At 46.6% G+C, this 16312-nt stretch overlaps 1 protein-coding gene across 1 annotated transcript; it reads right to left on the bottom strand.

Annotated features, from left to right (window-relative positions):
* Positions 1 to 775: 775 nt before the first annotated feature.
* On the bottom strand, positions 776 to 8391 carry LOC144277997 (gastricsin-like). The gene is made up of 9 exons (XM_077839065.1): positions 8336 to 8391; positions 7485 to 7635; positions 6326 to 6443; positions 4981 to 5099; positions 3967 to 4166; positions 2511 to 2633; positions 1775 to 1922; positions 1227 to 1325; positions 776 to 1031 (listed from the first exon to the last, which is right to left on the bottom strand). Exons 1-9 carry the CDS (start codon positions 8389 to 8391, stop codon positions 876 to 878), a joined length of 1170 nt encoding a protein of 389 aa, XP_077695191.1. The 3' UTR covers positions 776 to 875.
* Between the last annotated feature and the right edge of the window lie 7921 nt (positions 8392 to 16312).

The raw sequence follows: 16312 nt of genomic DNA, 5'->3' as shown, positions 1-16312 counted from the left end.
GGTTCCGTTGGCTCTTTGGTGAAATCAGGCCAGATTTGTGAAATGTTGTAGTTTTGCTGAATCAGCAAATTGTTGAATCAGAAGTTTTTCTGACCAGCTGTAGTCTTCAGTTAACAGATGGGTAAACTGAGGCCCACAGCGGGGCCTGAGTTCAGATAGGAATTCATTGGCAGGGTCAGGAATGGAACCAGCACTCATGCTTCTCAGGCCTTTTCCATAACCACCAAACATTCTTATCGACCTTATCTTAACTAAAGGAGGGGCAATCGTTTTCTAAGTGACCAGCGTTCTGCTTAAACCTCACTCTCCCTGGGCCTCTGTTTCCACATGTCAGAGTGCTTTGAGATCTACAGATTCAAAGGGCTGCATATTATCAAGCCACTAGTCCCAACAAAGGAAATGAAGGTGTAGTGAGCCAGGTGGCATTTAAACTTGGAGACGCAGCATGACTGAGGCCACCCTATCCTACACCACCCTCTTAAGAGTAGGTGGTATTTAAATGGAATTCCTGTGGTTGGTTTAGCTTTAAATTCACCCCTGCTCAGAGCAGCTGTGTGTTCCTGCCCATGACATACCGTTTCGATGCCATGCTTCCCTCAGCCATGTGTTTATTTTGCACCAAGAGATCAAACCAAAACACATTTGCTTCATGGTTTTAATGCCTTTTATTTATTTGCAGTCACCTTCGAAGGAGAGCCCAGAATCTCATAGCCCAGATTTCACCAGAGAGAGGCTTCAGAAATTTGCAAAAGATCAGTACAGAGAGACATTCAAAATCTTTGGAAAGAGGCATGTGGGGGCCACAGTGTCAGCCCAGCAGTTTGGAGGAGAGGCAGGAGACGGTTTGGAGCAGCATGGACGACAGCCGGTGGCAGTTACGCTGCTGGGGCAAAGCCCATCCGATTGTTGCCTACATCGTAAACAGAGTAATATGACCGGAGGAAGACGTCACCCAGGATCCAGCGGGGCTGCCCATTCTGGGATGGCAGGTAAGTGGGTGAGATGCCCACGACACACTCCCCGCTATTGCTCTGTTGAGAAGATAGAAAGCTGAGTTAAAGCCCTTTGGTTTTGGAAGCTCTGGTCATAACCCATCACATAGATAACACAAGTATGGGTGTGCCCAGCAGACCCATATCAAATATATAGCTCTCCGGGAGCCCACCCAGAGGAGACTCCACAAGTAAAGGAAGGTGAGGATAGCGCATGGCTATGAAAATCCATACCGGGAGCACGTAGGCAGAGGGGCTCAGCGGGAAGCTAGTTCCACTGATGGTGAAGGAGATGGTAGGCATGCTGTCAATGCTGCTGCAGCTAACCATGTACTGTGGAGAGAGAAAGCAAGAGCAGGTTTATGTACTGTGCACAGCCACTGCAGACAAAATGCTACGTCCCGCATGCCTCTTGAACCCACACTTCTCCACACAGAGCCGCCTTCCATCAACCCGGGAAAGCTCTTTATAACAATCACATGGAAAAGGAAGGAAGTCACATGTTTTACTACACTCAAAAGGCCTCAACACCCTGAACAAGCAGAAATTATTCGGTCCACCTTACAAATGGGCAAACAGGCGCAAAAAGGTTAAATGAGTTGCCCAAGACCCAACTGAGAGTGAGTGGCAGATCCAAGAATAGAATCTAATAGTCCAGACAACTAATCACCTGCTTTAACCACTAGCCCATACTTTCTCTGAGCTGTTTCACCTAACAGAAACCTGCTTAGAGGCAAGGTTCTTCCCCTCTTCCACTTTTAAGCCTCCCATCCTCTCCGTACCTCACCGTAGCTGTTCTCCTGAGCACCAATATCCTCCATCAGCTGCGAAAAGATTTCTTGTGGAGCAGTGAGGAGGGAAGTTCCAGTGTCCACAATCCCCTGGCAGCCACCGCTACACCAGCCAGTGGACTGTCCTTTAACAGAGAAACTAAGGGAACAGAACACAGGACACTTCAGCAGGAAAATTCAGCAGCAATGTACCCATCTCTGTTGTGTGATGAACCAAGAACATGGGGTCCTGCCATTAGAGATGTTCGAGCCACTGTTTTGTGTTCTCGTGGGATCTCTGGAACTTGTGAAGTCTGGGTTATCTAAGGTCCCACAGAGACTCGGGGGCAGAGTCGGGAATAGAACCTAGGAGCCGAGTCAGAAGTAGAAGCCAGGAGTCCAGGTCTTGACTTCCAGAGTCCTCTGTCTGATCATGGAGGACAGGTTCATCAAAGGCTATTAGCCAAGACCGTCAGGGATGCAATCTCATGCTCTGGGTGACCTTAGCTGCTGATTGCCATAAGCTGGGAGTGGACGACAGGGTATGGATCACTCAGTGATTACCTGGCATTGGCCACAGCTGGAAGACAGGCTACATAGACCATTCCTCTGATCCAGTATGGCCATTCTTATGTTTCTTATTATGACCAAAGCCCACTCAAATTAATGGAAGGACTCCCACTGATTATGATGGGATCAGGATGAGGCCCTACATTCCTACAGAAAATACCAATGACAACAATCTTACCCTTCAATTGCAATTTGCCAATAAGCATCCTGGGTGACGGCCGTCCAGACAATCTGACCAGAGTACAAACTGGAGTCAACTCCTCCAAAGAGAAGTTCACCACCATCCTGCATGCCCTCTTGCCTAAACAAACGCACAGGTGAGAAAGTGCCTGGTTATTTATAGCCATCGACAGAGTCCAAAGACAGCCTGTGACTGGAACATCCAGGATCCTAGCTGGAGTTATAGCACAAAAAGCTTCTCAGAGATAGACCAACAGCCCTGGTGGCAATTGCGCGGGGAGGGGGGAGGAATCAAGCTTATGCAGAGCTTTTGATCATCGTGCACCAGACACATTGGTGCTGTGACACCTGAACATTCATCCAGTGAGCTGCAAACCTGGGCAGTCCCCCGACACCGTGACGGCAGGTGGGTGCCATTCAGTTTGCAATGGGGTGTTGCAGAAAAGCCTCATCTACTGTTTGGAGGAAATGAATCATCTTATAACAAGGGTGGAGTTGTCAATCTAGTGCCTGGCGTTCAAAGGTGCCATGGAAGTAGCTGAGAGTACTCGGCATCTGGGAGAAAGCTGGCGCTGAGTGTCTAGCGCAAATCATAGGACGGGAAGGGACCTCGAGAGGTCATCGAGTCCAGTCCCCTGCACTCACGGCAGGACTTAGTATTATCTAGACCGTCCCTGACAGGTGTTTGTCCAACTTACTCTTAAAAATCTCCAATGATGGAGATTCCACAACCTCCTGAGGCAATTTATTCCAGTGCTTAACGACTCTGACAGTTAGGAAGTTTTTCCTAATGTCCAACCTAAACCGCCTTTGCTGCAATTTAAGCCCTTTGCTTCTTGTCCTATCCTCAGAGATTAAGAAAAACCATTTTTCTTCCTCCTCCTTGTAACAACCTTCTACATACTTGAAAACTGTTATCATGTCCCCTCTCAGTCTTCTCTTCTCCAGACTAAACAAACCCAATTTTTTCAGTCTTCCCTCACAGGTCACGTTTTCTAGACCTTTAATCATTTTTGTTGCTCTTCTCTGGACTCTCTCCAATTTGTCCACATCCTTCCTGAAATGTGGTGCCCAGAACTGGACACAGTACTCCAGATGAGGCCTAATCAGAGCGGAAATGGTACGGTGAGGCCTAGAGACCGTAGCCCATGAGGAACATGCTGTGTCTGATTGGGTAGAACCTTCACCCCAGGGAGGGGAAGGTGAATGACCTCAGCGATCTTCCCCATACTGAGCGGTTTGCCCGGCTCTGAGTGGGAGAAGAAGGGGCTGCAGAGAAGGAGTACGCACTTCCAGGGGAAGGGATGAAGTCTGCTCCTAACCATTATTCTGCCGTTGGCCCTCCTCAGGGTATGGGAGACCAGAGGAGCCGACACAAAGAGAAAAGGATCATGGGAAACATAAAGACAGCACAAGGGCTTAAAGAGACAGGGGAATGGCCTCCTCCTACTTACCCGCTCAGGTAGAAGCTGAAGAGCGGGGCACTGATGAGGTTCTTCTGCATCAGACCTTGCATCACGGTGGTGGCACCGCCAGCAGAAATGGCAGGGAAACCCAGCCCGAGGATCCCATCGAACTGAGCATAGACAAAGCTGGTGCCAGGCTCGGTCTCACTCAGGCCAAATTCCTGTTTTGGGATGGAAACGTCCTCGATCTGTGGCACAAGAGATAGGAATAGCCATTACAACCAGACAGAGCAAGCAGGCCACTGAACCTAGCAAACCCAGGAAGGAGAACTTTGGGTGCACTTATCTAACCCGCCAAGAAATCTCAGAGCACTTTCTGTGGGTACCATCACCTCCATTTTACAGATTGGGAAACAGGCACAAACAGGTGAAGCTATTTACCCAGCCCATCAGAGGCAGAGTTGACAGTAAAAACCAGGTCTCCTGACTCCCACCACTAGACCACGCTGCCTCTTACAATATTACTACACCATTGTGTTGTTACTTCACTACCAGCAAGACCCACTGAGGCTCAGACATTCCTCCAAAGCTCTGCAACTAGCGGATGTCCAACTAAAGAAAGGCTTTCCAGCTCCATGTGCCTCTCTGTACACAGCCCGGGAGTCCGAAGGTTCACTGGGTTGAAAAAGGAATGCTGAGCACCTTGGGTTTTGTTTGAAATACTTAGACTCCCAAACATCCTGTTTCTTTTCTCCAGCCACCTCATTTCTGAAAGCCCACTTCAAAAGCTCACGCTGGATCCTTATCATCTGGAGATTAAAAGTGGAATAGGCGTCTCCGTTTTGGCCCTCGGAAAGGCACTATTTGAACAGAAAACTCCCCAATGAGCCATCTATTCACTAGCTAGAGTGGGTGATCTCAGCCCCCTGGTGGCAGGGCCTACAGGGGAAATCAGAGACTTTCCACCGCTGCCTGCTGAAGGAGTTCGGATGCCAGCGCCTGCCAGCCAGTGCTAAGCTCTAATAACTACATGTCGTCTCCTCGGCTGAGGCTATTACTTACCGTCACGGTGTCATAGCCAAAGACTCCAGTTAGGCTACCGCTGCCATATTGCACAGAGAAGGTCTGTCCATTGGAAGAGTAAGTGGAGGAGGCGCTGGGGTTGAACATAGTGTGGGTGGCTAGCGGTAAACACAGATCAGCGTCAGCTGTCAGCTCGTCCGAATGACAGATTCAGACTCAGAGTTGAACCTCCCCACCCCCACCCTGAATTGAGCCCGCCATTAATCCCCTCTAGAAAGGTCCAAGAATAGCAAAACTTGACCTTTCTGTCGCACCTTCCCCTGGCAGTTCTCAAACACTTTGCACCCATTCCTAATAAATGAAGCCTCACCGCTTCCCTTCGAGATAGGTCTAATCACCCACACGTTACAGGTGGGGGATGAAGGCACAAAACAGGGTCGTGCCTGCCACTTGACCATTCTTCCCTGACTTGCCTCTTTCTTCACATGCAGCCTTCTGAACCTGTCACTTCTGCCTACGCTGATTAAAATAGCTTTCTGGGACCCCAGACACCTCCACACGCCATTCTGCAGGGCCGTTATGGAACTGACAGCGTTGGAGTAACAATTTCTCCCCTTGGTAATACACAGATTGATTTTATTTTTATAGACGTATAAACCGGGCTAGAAATAACACTGCTGCAGAAGATCCAAGACAGACAACTGCGAAGGGCTGGACATGTGTCTAGAGCAGATGCAGAAAGGGTACCAGACAGGGCGAAAGATGCAAGCAGGCAGAAAGAGAGAAAGACCAAGGATGCGCTGGATGGACATGGTGAAGACTGACAGACAACAAAAAGGTTTAAAGAGGAACAAAGCCAAGAAGCTGGGACAAGATAGGAAGAGGTGGACAGACTTCGTTCGGCTTCAAGGGTCACAGCTGCGCTGACGGATGGGAACCAAAGAAGAAAAGAAGAAGAATCTGTGTTTCTGTGTGTGTATTATATAATCAAACACAATCTATTTTAAATTATTGTGTATGCGTGTATATCTGTGCCTAAATCAATTATTATTTGAATTCCCGTAAGAGCCTAGGAGCCCTAGTCATGGACTAGCCCCCCACTGTGCTAGGCGCTGTACAAATAGAACAAAAAGAGGGTCCCCACCCCACAGAGCTTCCAATCTACGTAAATGACGTGCACTTCCACAGCCTGGGCTATCTTTCTGTTTGCAGCGGGACTTCAGAACACTCCTATCATATTGGGATTTGAAGGATGTCTACATTATTCCTGACAACCAATCCGGATTAGGGCTCGGTCAGTGCCCAGGATGGGATACTGTGATCGAGACCCTCCCTCCATGGTAGAGACATTTCCCTCGGCCCCTTGTGCATGGGGAATACTCACTGCAGGCCTGGCTCTGGCAGTACACAGAGGGCACCCACAGGTTGGATGAGCCGGTGTCGAAGAGAACCAGGAAGTTCTGCGGTGGGGTTCCAATGCTGATCTCCCCATAGTAGGACATCTAGAGAAAAGGGGGCATTCTTTTCATCACAGGTTCTGCTTCTCATGACCCACGTCACTTGCCAACCAATAGTGCTATTGAGCATGCTGGAGACCGTCACTGCCGTCTGCACCACATACGTAATCTCAAATCAATGGGGCTGCCAGGTGGGTTGATGGTGACAAGAGACGGTGGAATCTCATGCAGTTAGAGGTTTTGCAAACGACGGGTTTCCAAAAAAGGGCAAGCTTTCCCCACTTCCATTTTAACCCTTCCCTCTCCCCCCAGAGAGATTCAATTTCTTAAATATATATTCTAGCTAAGGGCAGCCAGTGCTCTTTATTAGGGCCGGGAGAACAGTTGGGTCTTTTACTCCTCACGGAATAAAAACTATATGGAGGAACCACCAGGCACAGCTGAGTCCCAAATAACTGTGTTTATTCACTACAGCAGAACCTCAGAGTTACGAACAGCAGAGTTATGACCTGATTGGTCAGCCGCACACCTCATTTGGAACTGGAAGAACACAGTCAGGCAGCAGAGACCAAAAATAAAGCAACTACTGTACTGTACAGGACTGTGTTAAACGTAAACTACTAAAAAAATTAAGGGAAAGTTTAAAAAAAAGATTTGACAAGGTAAAGAAACTGCTCTGGTGCCTGTTTCAAAATGGCTAAAAGCGGCATTTTTCTTCTGCATCATAAAGTTTCCAAGCGGAGTTAAGTCAATGTTCAGTAGTAAACATCTGAAAGAACAACCAGAATGTTTTGTTCAGCATTACGAACAACCTCCAGCTATATAGCTCTTAGCTATATACATGTGGCTGCTCTAGAACACGGTGACCACCACGAGAAGGCCCACAAACTATTTAAGGGGATACTACCCGATTCCTGTACACTACAAGAACCAGTCCTACAGAAGATGGGCTGGTGCAAGTTGGATATCGTATTTTCCATTTGAATTTCTCTCCTCCCATCCCTGCTCCTCAGCTGACAGCCTCCATCATTTCCTTGTCTCTGCTCCATTTTTGTCATTTTTTCTTCCAATCAGGCTCATACTCACATCCAGGTAGTTATCCAGGACCTCATGGTCAATAGCGAAGTTGTTGAAGTACTTGCTGGCTGGGTCATACTTGTGGTTCTTCAGGTAGTCCTTGAGTACGCCCTTCTCCTTCATCACCTGCCGCATGGATTTGAATTTCCTCAGGGGGATTCTGCACAGAATGAAAAGACAGTGACCAAGTCTCCCCTCTTCGTTTTCCCTCTTCCTATTCCCTCTCTCCTTTTTGGTCTCACTCTTCCTGCTTCTCTTCCATAGCTTCAATAGGTTTGGGATGGGGTAGTTTAGCGGTATGTTTTCCAGCCACTCAAAGAACCCAATGCGCTAGGACTAATTAGTTGGGTTCCACAGGGACTGACTTCATTGTAATTGCAGCAGGGATAAATTTGACCCAATCTCTTCCATAGTCTTGGCTCTCTTAAGACCTCCTTGAAATATGGAAGTAGCACACTGGCAAGCTAAGAATGGGAGATGGACACTGGGGTAATCATGTCAATGTTCAATGTTAAGGCCAACCCTGGACTATTGTTTCCTTGGTCTCTGGGAAAATGCAAAGCCATGGAAGAAAAAGCCGAATGTTCTTAAGAATAGTACTTCACACTTGTACAAGCTCTACTGATTCACCGATCTGCAAGTCTCATAAGGTCAGTAGCATTGTCCCCATTTTAAAGACAGGTAAACTAATGCACAGAGAAATTAAGTGATTTGTCCAAGGTCATAGAGCCTGTCAGTGGCAGAACCCAGGAGTCCCACTCTCCTTCTCAAACCACTCCCCACAACATTCCTATTCTTTCCTTCACCCCAGCATAATCAGCCATCACTGTCATGTGGCCATGCTCTTATTCCATGCTCACCTCACCAGCCCCTCCGAGAGGTGGAGACACACCAAGGCGAGGATCAGCCACTTCATGATTCTCTTCTTTTGCAAGCAGTTTCTAAACAGTCCACCACTTCAGTCCTGGACACCAGGCTGAGGTTGGAGTCCCAGGCTCCCTGCCTATATATACCCAAAGGGTGCACTGTTGTCTCCACCTCCTTCTGCCACTATCTCATTCACATATCAGAAGCTTATCAACTGTCAATAACACTTCATGCTGAGGCTTGCACTAACAGGGCTAAGGACCCTTTATCTCAAGAACAGCTGCTTGTTCCCCTTTATCTTCCACTTGCTTGCAGTCTGATAGCTCTATCGCATGTTTTCTCCAAAGGAGGAAAAGTTTGATCACACACAGCAGCTGACTTATAATGGAAAGAACAACAAGATTATAATCGTTTTGGGGGACCTGCGGCGTGTGTGCAACTGTAGGCTTAATTTGCATTTGCAATTACACGAATGTGTGACAGTCAATCAAATCTTTGCACGTAAGCACAGTAAAAATTGGAGTACGGAGGCCAGCTAAGTACTTAAAAGAGATTACGCAAGGTTAGGTGAGACTCTTACATGAAAAAGACCAAACATTTAAGTCATCGTTAGCTCCGCAAATTCCAATTTGCCATCGAACGTATTGCCGGGGCAGTGGTAACTCTTAACCTTAACTCTGCCCAGTAGTTATGCTCATGGAGCAGTGGGAGACACACAAAAAGTGTCTTTAAGCGTCAGCTTTGTCTAAGATGGGATACCAAACCCTAAAATGCCTTAATCGTAATCTTATTGCTATTAAATGGTGTCACTGCAGAGCAGAGTTAGTTATTTGGGTTTCTTCACCATGCATTTCCATTTCTTAATAAAAATCTTAACTCTGAATTTCTTGGGCTTGGAGATGATCACAACATCACTGTCATGTTTTCTACCCTGGCCTTCACTGAGACGGACTCTACACCTTCATTCCATTTTAATCGGTTTTTTTGGTCTGGGATTTAATACAATACTTAGGATTGCCAGCATGGTATTTCAAAAATATAGGCCAGTTTTCAAAGCGCGCACACACACGGATCCTGGGCTGACACTGCAGAGAGGTATTCATTTGGGGCGGGATGGCAACTTGCCAAAATTTGGTGCCTGTAGTTTACATATTAATTATTAATTATTATTATTATTAAACAACACTCACCGGGGTATTTCTTGCTGCTTTTAGCAGCACTCAACAGCTCCTGATCCTGTTGTGCAGCGAGGAAGAAATCTCTGCAGGGTGCCATTTCAGATTTCAATGTGGGGTGAAGGGCTAACTTTCAGCAGGGGGTCCAGAGGCCACTTTGGCATGACGGAGGAGCAGTCGGGACTAATTTGAGCAGCGCTGAGGCCCTCTACGGCCAGGTCAAGTTGCCAACTGGCAGCTCTTCACGAAGTGCAATCCCGGAGGTGGAGCACGGTTCTGCCCCTGATTTCTGATGCCAGAGTGATGCCCCAGACCACTCTGGCTGCAGGCAGTGCTACACTCCTGGTGGAAATACTGGAGAAAAGGCACTCGGTACTGATTTTTTATTTAAATAAGGGGCATCCCTTATAACATAGGACTGTTATTATCCCTGTGGAGGTGCAGCCCAGCAGACCACCGGGGGTGGAGAGCTCTGATCATAAACTCGGTCACCCTTGGATCTGCAAGGGAGACTTTATCAATGGCCTTCCTCGGCATTGGAGAACGAAGCCCCCCTGTGCACAGGACAGGAACGGCAACCCCTTCCCCACTCCTCAGCAGCATCTAGCTCAACTCCTGTGTCTGTGAGCTTGAGCCACCACTTCATCATCCAGTTCCCATCAATACCCTCCAGCGTCAATCCCTGCCCTGGTCATTATCACTGTTCTCTCCTGAGCCCCATGTAACGTGGATTCAGACACGAGCTGCTAGGGGAGTGAATTCCAGATATGCATCTCTCACTAGGAGAAAAACCCCTCTGGACATTTCGTCTAAACTTCAGAGGTTCCAGGTCCAGGGACATCCGTGTTGTCCTGTTGCTGCTAAGTTCAAAGGGAGCTTCACCTGCACCCTTGTGATCGACCGTGATGGGTCTTCCAAAGATTTCACAGGGGGAAGGGCCAGAAGGGACCATTTCGATCATCTAGTCTGAGCTCCTGCATAACATAGACCAGAGCATTTCACCCAGTCATTCCTGAATCAACTCCAGTGTCTGGATCAAACCGCCAGTGTGTAACCCTGTTCTGACCCCATCGTACCTACTTCTGGCAGATAGCTGGGGGTGGGAGGTGTCTGTCTCCCCTCTTCCCCCACCCCACTTTCTTTTTAAACTCACTTTGTCAACACTTGAAGAACTTTTCATGCCAATCAAGTCTTACGGAATTGCTTCCTCCATAGTCTCTTTTCTTAACTGCAGAGGGGTAAATTGACCTAAGAGCAATGCCATACTTTGCACCAGGTTAGATGTATGATCACCTTGATATCTGCGTGAACAGGGGGCGGTGCAGAGCAGCAAGGAGAAGGAAGACTCTCAAGCTTAGCTGTGCAAGCAGCAGCCCTTACTCTCCACCCCCAAAGATTGTGACTGTTCTCAGCAGAGGTCTGTGCTACGTGGCCCATATCCTGGTCTCTGGATTGTCATTGACAAAGGACAAATATAAAGATCAGCTCACTCAAGGGGAACTTTATCACCAAGGGCATAGATAAACAGTGGAAACTGCTCACCCCATGGGCCAAAATTACAGAAAAGCAAATAGAACATGGGTGGGAAAGGGGCATGGAATAAACCCTGTTTCCCCACCACACACACTCAGATCAGATTTGGTCTTGCAGAATGTTCCTTTCTCCTTCAAGCTTCATAAAAAGAGGGCAAGAGGCCAGGTGCCTGGTTGTATCAGCTAAATTTATTTATCTGCTGATTTATTGCCAACACTAGAAATGTAAGAATTGCTACACTGGTTCAGAGCAATGATCTGTCTAAGTCCAGGATCCTGTGGCCATCATTAGCAGATGCTTCATGGGATACTACAGTGAACATCATAGTGGACAATTATGGAGTAACCTGCTCCTAAAGAAACTTTATTCCTGACCCTAGGCAGTAGTGGTTGACCTATGCCCTGAAGCATGAAGGTTTATAGTCCTCATACATTTTCTATCGTGTCTGAACCAAACATTGATGTTCTCATTATTGATTTAAATATCTACTCATCTGACATCCTACCAGATTTTTTAGGTTCAGCGATCTTTTGTGGCAGAGACCCATACTTTAATTACATACGGTGTAAAAAATGTATTTTTGTCTCAGTTCTAAAATGCACTGCCTTTCAGTTTCATTAGATATCAATTTGGTTTTGTCTTAAGAAAGAGGTTACTAGGGTACATAGGAGCACCTAAGACGACGCCTCGATTGCATTCATTATTTCATATTCCTCTCTCATGACCCCTTTTATCCAACTCCTCTCCAAAACAGATAGTCCCTGCTCTCTCTTCACACCAATGGCTTTCCAGGACTCATCATTCTATCACCCAGCTCTGCCCCTCTCTCCTTCCGCTAACATGCTTTTTGGAGATGGAGAGACCAGAACGGAACAAATCAGTGAACTTCAGAGCCATCTAGGCAATTTGGCTACACAGCACTCATTCATTTCAATGAGCGGGGGGTGGATGAATCATAGTCAGCTTTGACAATCTCAGGCAGAATCCCAGGTGCGGGTGTAGTGTTAATTGAGAAATTGGCATAACTCCACAGCACTATTTTCAATCTCTATCTTTAGAGCACATTGTTTCGTTTTCTGCCCACTACTATACACCAAGCCAGGGTTTTCATCAAGTTGTCCACTGTAACACCGGGGTCTTTTCTTTGCCTTATTTCCATCACTTTAGAACCTAGTAAACTGAATTTTATCTGCCATCATTAGTTCTTTGCCAACTTCTCTGGTCTTAACTAACCTAAATAATCATTGTGTCTGCAAATGTTGCCACTGCTTCGTTCATCCCATCCCATCTCATTAATGTAATAAACACTAGCCTTAGAGTAGACTTTTGCAGCACACTGCAGTGTTAATCTTTCGACAGGTTGAAAATTGGCCATTGACTCCTCTTTCTTTTCTGTCTCTTAGCCAGTTTCTGATCCATGAAAGAATTTTCTCTCTCCCTCCTGTGATCATTCAGTTTTCTTAAGAACTTCTTTGTGAGGGACTTTGCCAAAGGCTTTTTGTAAGCCCAGATAAGTTCCATCAACCAGTCCTACTTATTCACTAGTTGGTCAAACAAGCTCAAAAAATTCCAGTAGATTAGAGAAGCACGGTTTTCCTTAACTGGAACTGTCCCCAAGTCTTGTGATATTTGGTGGTTTCCTTAAAGGTCACACCACTGAGATCAAGGGACTCTCAGATTTCATTAAAAATATATATTTATAGCACTCATGTTTACAGAGAAACCCTAAAAGCACAACCCCTAAAGGCTCACACATCCGAAAGCACAAAGAAAGTCCCCCAAATACTTGTTATTTTTTAAAAAGTTTAAGATTTTAAGCCAATCTCAGGATTTTGGGGGGGTCTGATGTGATTTTCAAATGCTTGAGATTGGCAGTGCTGCTACTGCCTGCAGTTTGACCTATTCTGGTACATTTCACCAAGTGATAAGTTCAAACAGGAGCCTTCTATTAAGGGATAGCTCAAAGCTAAATAGATTGTAGCTAGTCAGCACTTTGGGACCTCTAGTCTCTTCCTCCATCTCCACCCATTGTCCTTTTTATGCTTTGCTCAAGGGTGCCCCTTTGTGCTTGGCACAGCCCCTAAAATCCCACCAGCCAAAGAGCTCCCCACAAATAACTTGAAACACACCTCTCTTGCAATGCCCCTTCACTTCCTTTTGTTGGAACCAGTGGGCTCTGTATTGTATTATCCAGGTTAGATTTAAGCTCTTTTGGGCAGGAACTGTCATGCATATTCCACAAAGCACCTTCTATAAACAATGAGAGATTTTCAAGGGCACACATGGCAGGCAGGTGCTTCAATTCCATTTTTCCTTTGAAAGTCTCCCCCTACACAGCGAATAACCAGGTAGAGGCCATTGCTGGAGGCAGCATACAGGATACATGGAGCAATGGGCTGATCTCACATGGAAAAGCTTATGTTCCATTGCTCGGGAAAGGCACAGGGCTGGAACAGCAGGTGGTCAGAATTGAAGCGCATTGGGGTAATGGTTTGTGGGGAGCCCAGGACTGGTAAAACAGAGCGTAGTGCAGGTCAGGACTAGGGGGCATTGGCACAGCTGGTCACGAGATGAGGAATAGAATAGCAAGTAGTGCTGCAGGCCAGGATTGCCGGATACCGGCAGAGCTAGAGGTGGCGTCCAGGACTGACACAGCAGAGGCTACAGGAGGTTGGGATAGAGGCGTGTTGGCAGACCCGTGGGGGGAGGCCAAGACTGGCATAGCAGGTCAGGATTCGGAGCACCGGCAGAGTTGCATGAAGGAAAGCGCCTACTTACGCTAGGATTGATTCTGGCCAGCACGCCGGGTCTCCAACTTAAACGAGCAACTAAAATTCATCTTTAAACTGGACAATACTCTATTTAACACCAAACAAGCCACACTCTCCACCAAATAGTCGTCAGATTCCATTTATTCTGTATACATTCTTAGTGCACATTAGAATAAGACAGGAGCGCTCCTCAGCTCACACAGCACTAAGGCTCTTTGCCTTGAAGGTTACACCTGGATGAAATATAAACAGGGACTGAATGGATATCCATAGTAATAACCCATAGAAATAATTACACAGAAAGACCGATCTCTGTGGACAGAACAGCTTTGAATCCCTGGTGACCAGAGCCCCGAAGTGCCTTTGCTTTTCCGCCACGTCAGAAATATTTAGTATCAAAGACACCAGTACAAGTAACAATAAGGAGAATCACACAGGATAAGAGCCTGAGGTTAACATAGATGTGCCTGGGCCTTTTGACTTTAGTCACACACACAAAGGAAGGAAACAAATAGGATCCCCTCTTTAGAACCGGCATGTTCCCCACACCCACTGCCTGGCTTTCATTTCCCAACCTCCAGCCTACCCTATCCCTTAACTTCTTCCCATTTGGTCCTGTTTGGTAGCAGGAGTCCACTCCCCTTCAGCTACCTACACAAAACACTCAGCTTCAGATGAGCCAAGCATGGTGGGAAGACAAACTCTGCAGAAAGACAGGCTGCAAGGGTACCATAACAGGTGAACTAGGATTACTACTAAGCAATTGATGAATGATACTGCACGGTAAGGGTGAAGTCAGATGGGGTTGAATAGCATCATGCCTACGGAAAATGGGAAGTGGCTGCAGAGATGACTAAGAGACCTTATGTTAATAATACCTAGCTCTTGTATATCACTTTTAATCCACAGATCTTGAAGTGCTTTACAAAGGAGATCACTATCATTATGCTCATTTCACAGATAGGGAAACTGAGGCATGGAGAGGGGACGTGATTTGCCCACTGTCATCCAGCAGCAAAGCTGAGAATAGAACCCAAGCCTCTTAAGGCCTAGCCAGTGGGCCACACTACACAGAGGGATAAACAAACAACTGACTGCTCGAGACACACATACCCTCACCTGTCCTAGTGTGAGGCACAGGGGTCTCTGGTGTGAGAGGTATAGAAACACTCCCCTCCTAGTGTGGGAGAGAGAAGATTCTGAGGGTTAGAGGTATTTAGACGGCCACTTCCCACTGGAGGTAAAGACAGCAACAGCTGGGAATTTTTTCCAGTGGACACAGTGGCTTACATAATAATACTTCGTATTTGTGTAATATTTTTTGTGTTCAAACCACTTTGTAAACATCAATTAATCCTCACAATACCCTTGTAAGGCAGGTAACTATTACTAGCATTCAGACCAAAGACGTTACAGTTCCTCTCCATTCCTAGAGAGAAAAGTAGGCATCTAGACTGTATAAAACAAGCTAGAAATAGACACGGTCCTTAAGATGAGACCTATTCCCTGGCAATCACATAAATAGATGGCGATGGGGAGGGAGTCCAACTGCCTAACTTCAAAACCGAAAGAAAAAACACTTCAAAAGTTAAGCTACTCAAAAACCTAAAGAAAATCTCCTCGTGCTGAAAGCCTCCTGAGGACACATGGTCTTTTCCATGTTATCAGCCCCACACAGAACAGATCAGTGCAGGGACGATCCCCGAGGAAGCCCTCCATCCACAGGACAAGCCTTAAGAGATGATGTGCTCCTCATCATGGAGCCAATTCAGTTCGGGGGCTAATTCCTTTTTGTGTTAGCACATGCGAGGTCTCCGGGGCAGGTACTCACCCATTTACGATGCTGAGCTCCTTGTGTCCAGCGGTGTGCAATGAGCCAGATATATAATGCTTTGGAGAGCACCTTTCACTCTGAGACCAAGAAGGTTTATGAAGGCCACTACAAAAGATGAAACATTCTGGTTTTTGCCTACGTTGTATTAGCTGAGGTGGTCACAGCATGTTTGGAGTGGGGACATTGGGATGTGGATGATGGTTCCTAATTTAACCCACATCCAAGATACAGGTGCACAGGCATTTGTATAGTCCAATAATCTGTTCCTTGCAAGGCTCATGGCAAGATGTTCAAGGAAAAGAAAGGCAACCACTAAAAGAACACGATATGGAGGCAAATATAGTCTTACGGAATGAGATGTCCTGTTTTCTTGTCATGAACTAGAAGGTTTCTAACAATGATAACTGGGGCCAAATTCATCTCCTGTGTGACCACACTGAAGTCAGTGGAGTTACAGCAGGACTGAATTTGCTCCACAGATTACCTCCTCAGGGCAGGGATCTGTGTCTTATTTTAGATCTGTAACCGTGCCGGGAATACCTATGGTGCTCCATAAATATAAATAATTCCAGACCAAAAGAGAATCATAGGATAAGAGATTCCAACAGAACTACCACTGGGTTACAGGCTACCTACCATCCATTATCCAAAGCAACT

This window comes from Eretmochelys imbricata, chromosome 21 (assembly GCF_965152235.1).
Source record: "Eretmochelys imbricata isolate rEreImb1 chromosome 21, rEreImb1.hap1, whole genome shotgun sequence".
Lineage (NCBI taxonomy): Eukaryota > Metazoa > Chordata > Testudines > Cheloniidae > Eretmochelys > Eretmochelys imbricata.
The sequence above is the reverse complement of the archived record's forward strand: the minus strand, read 5'-3'. Positions and strand labels throughout refer to the sequence as shown.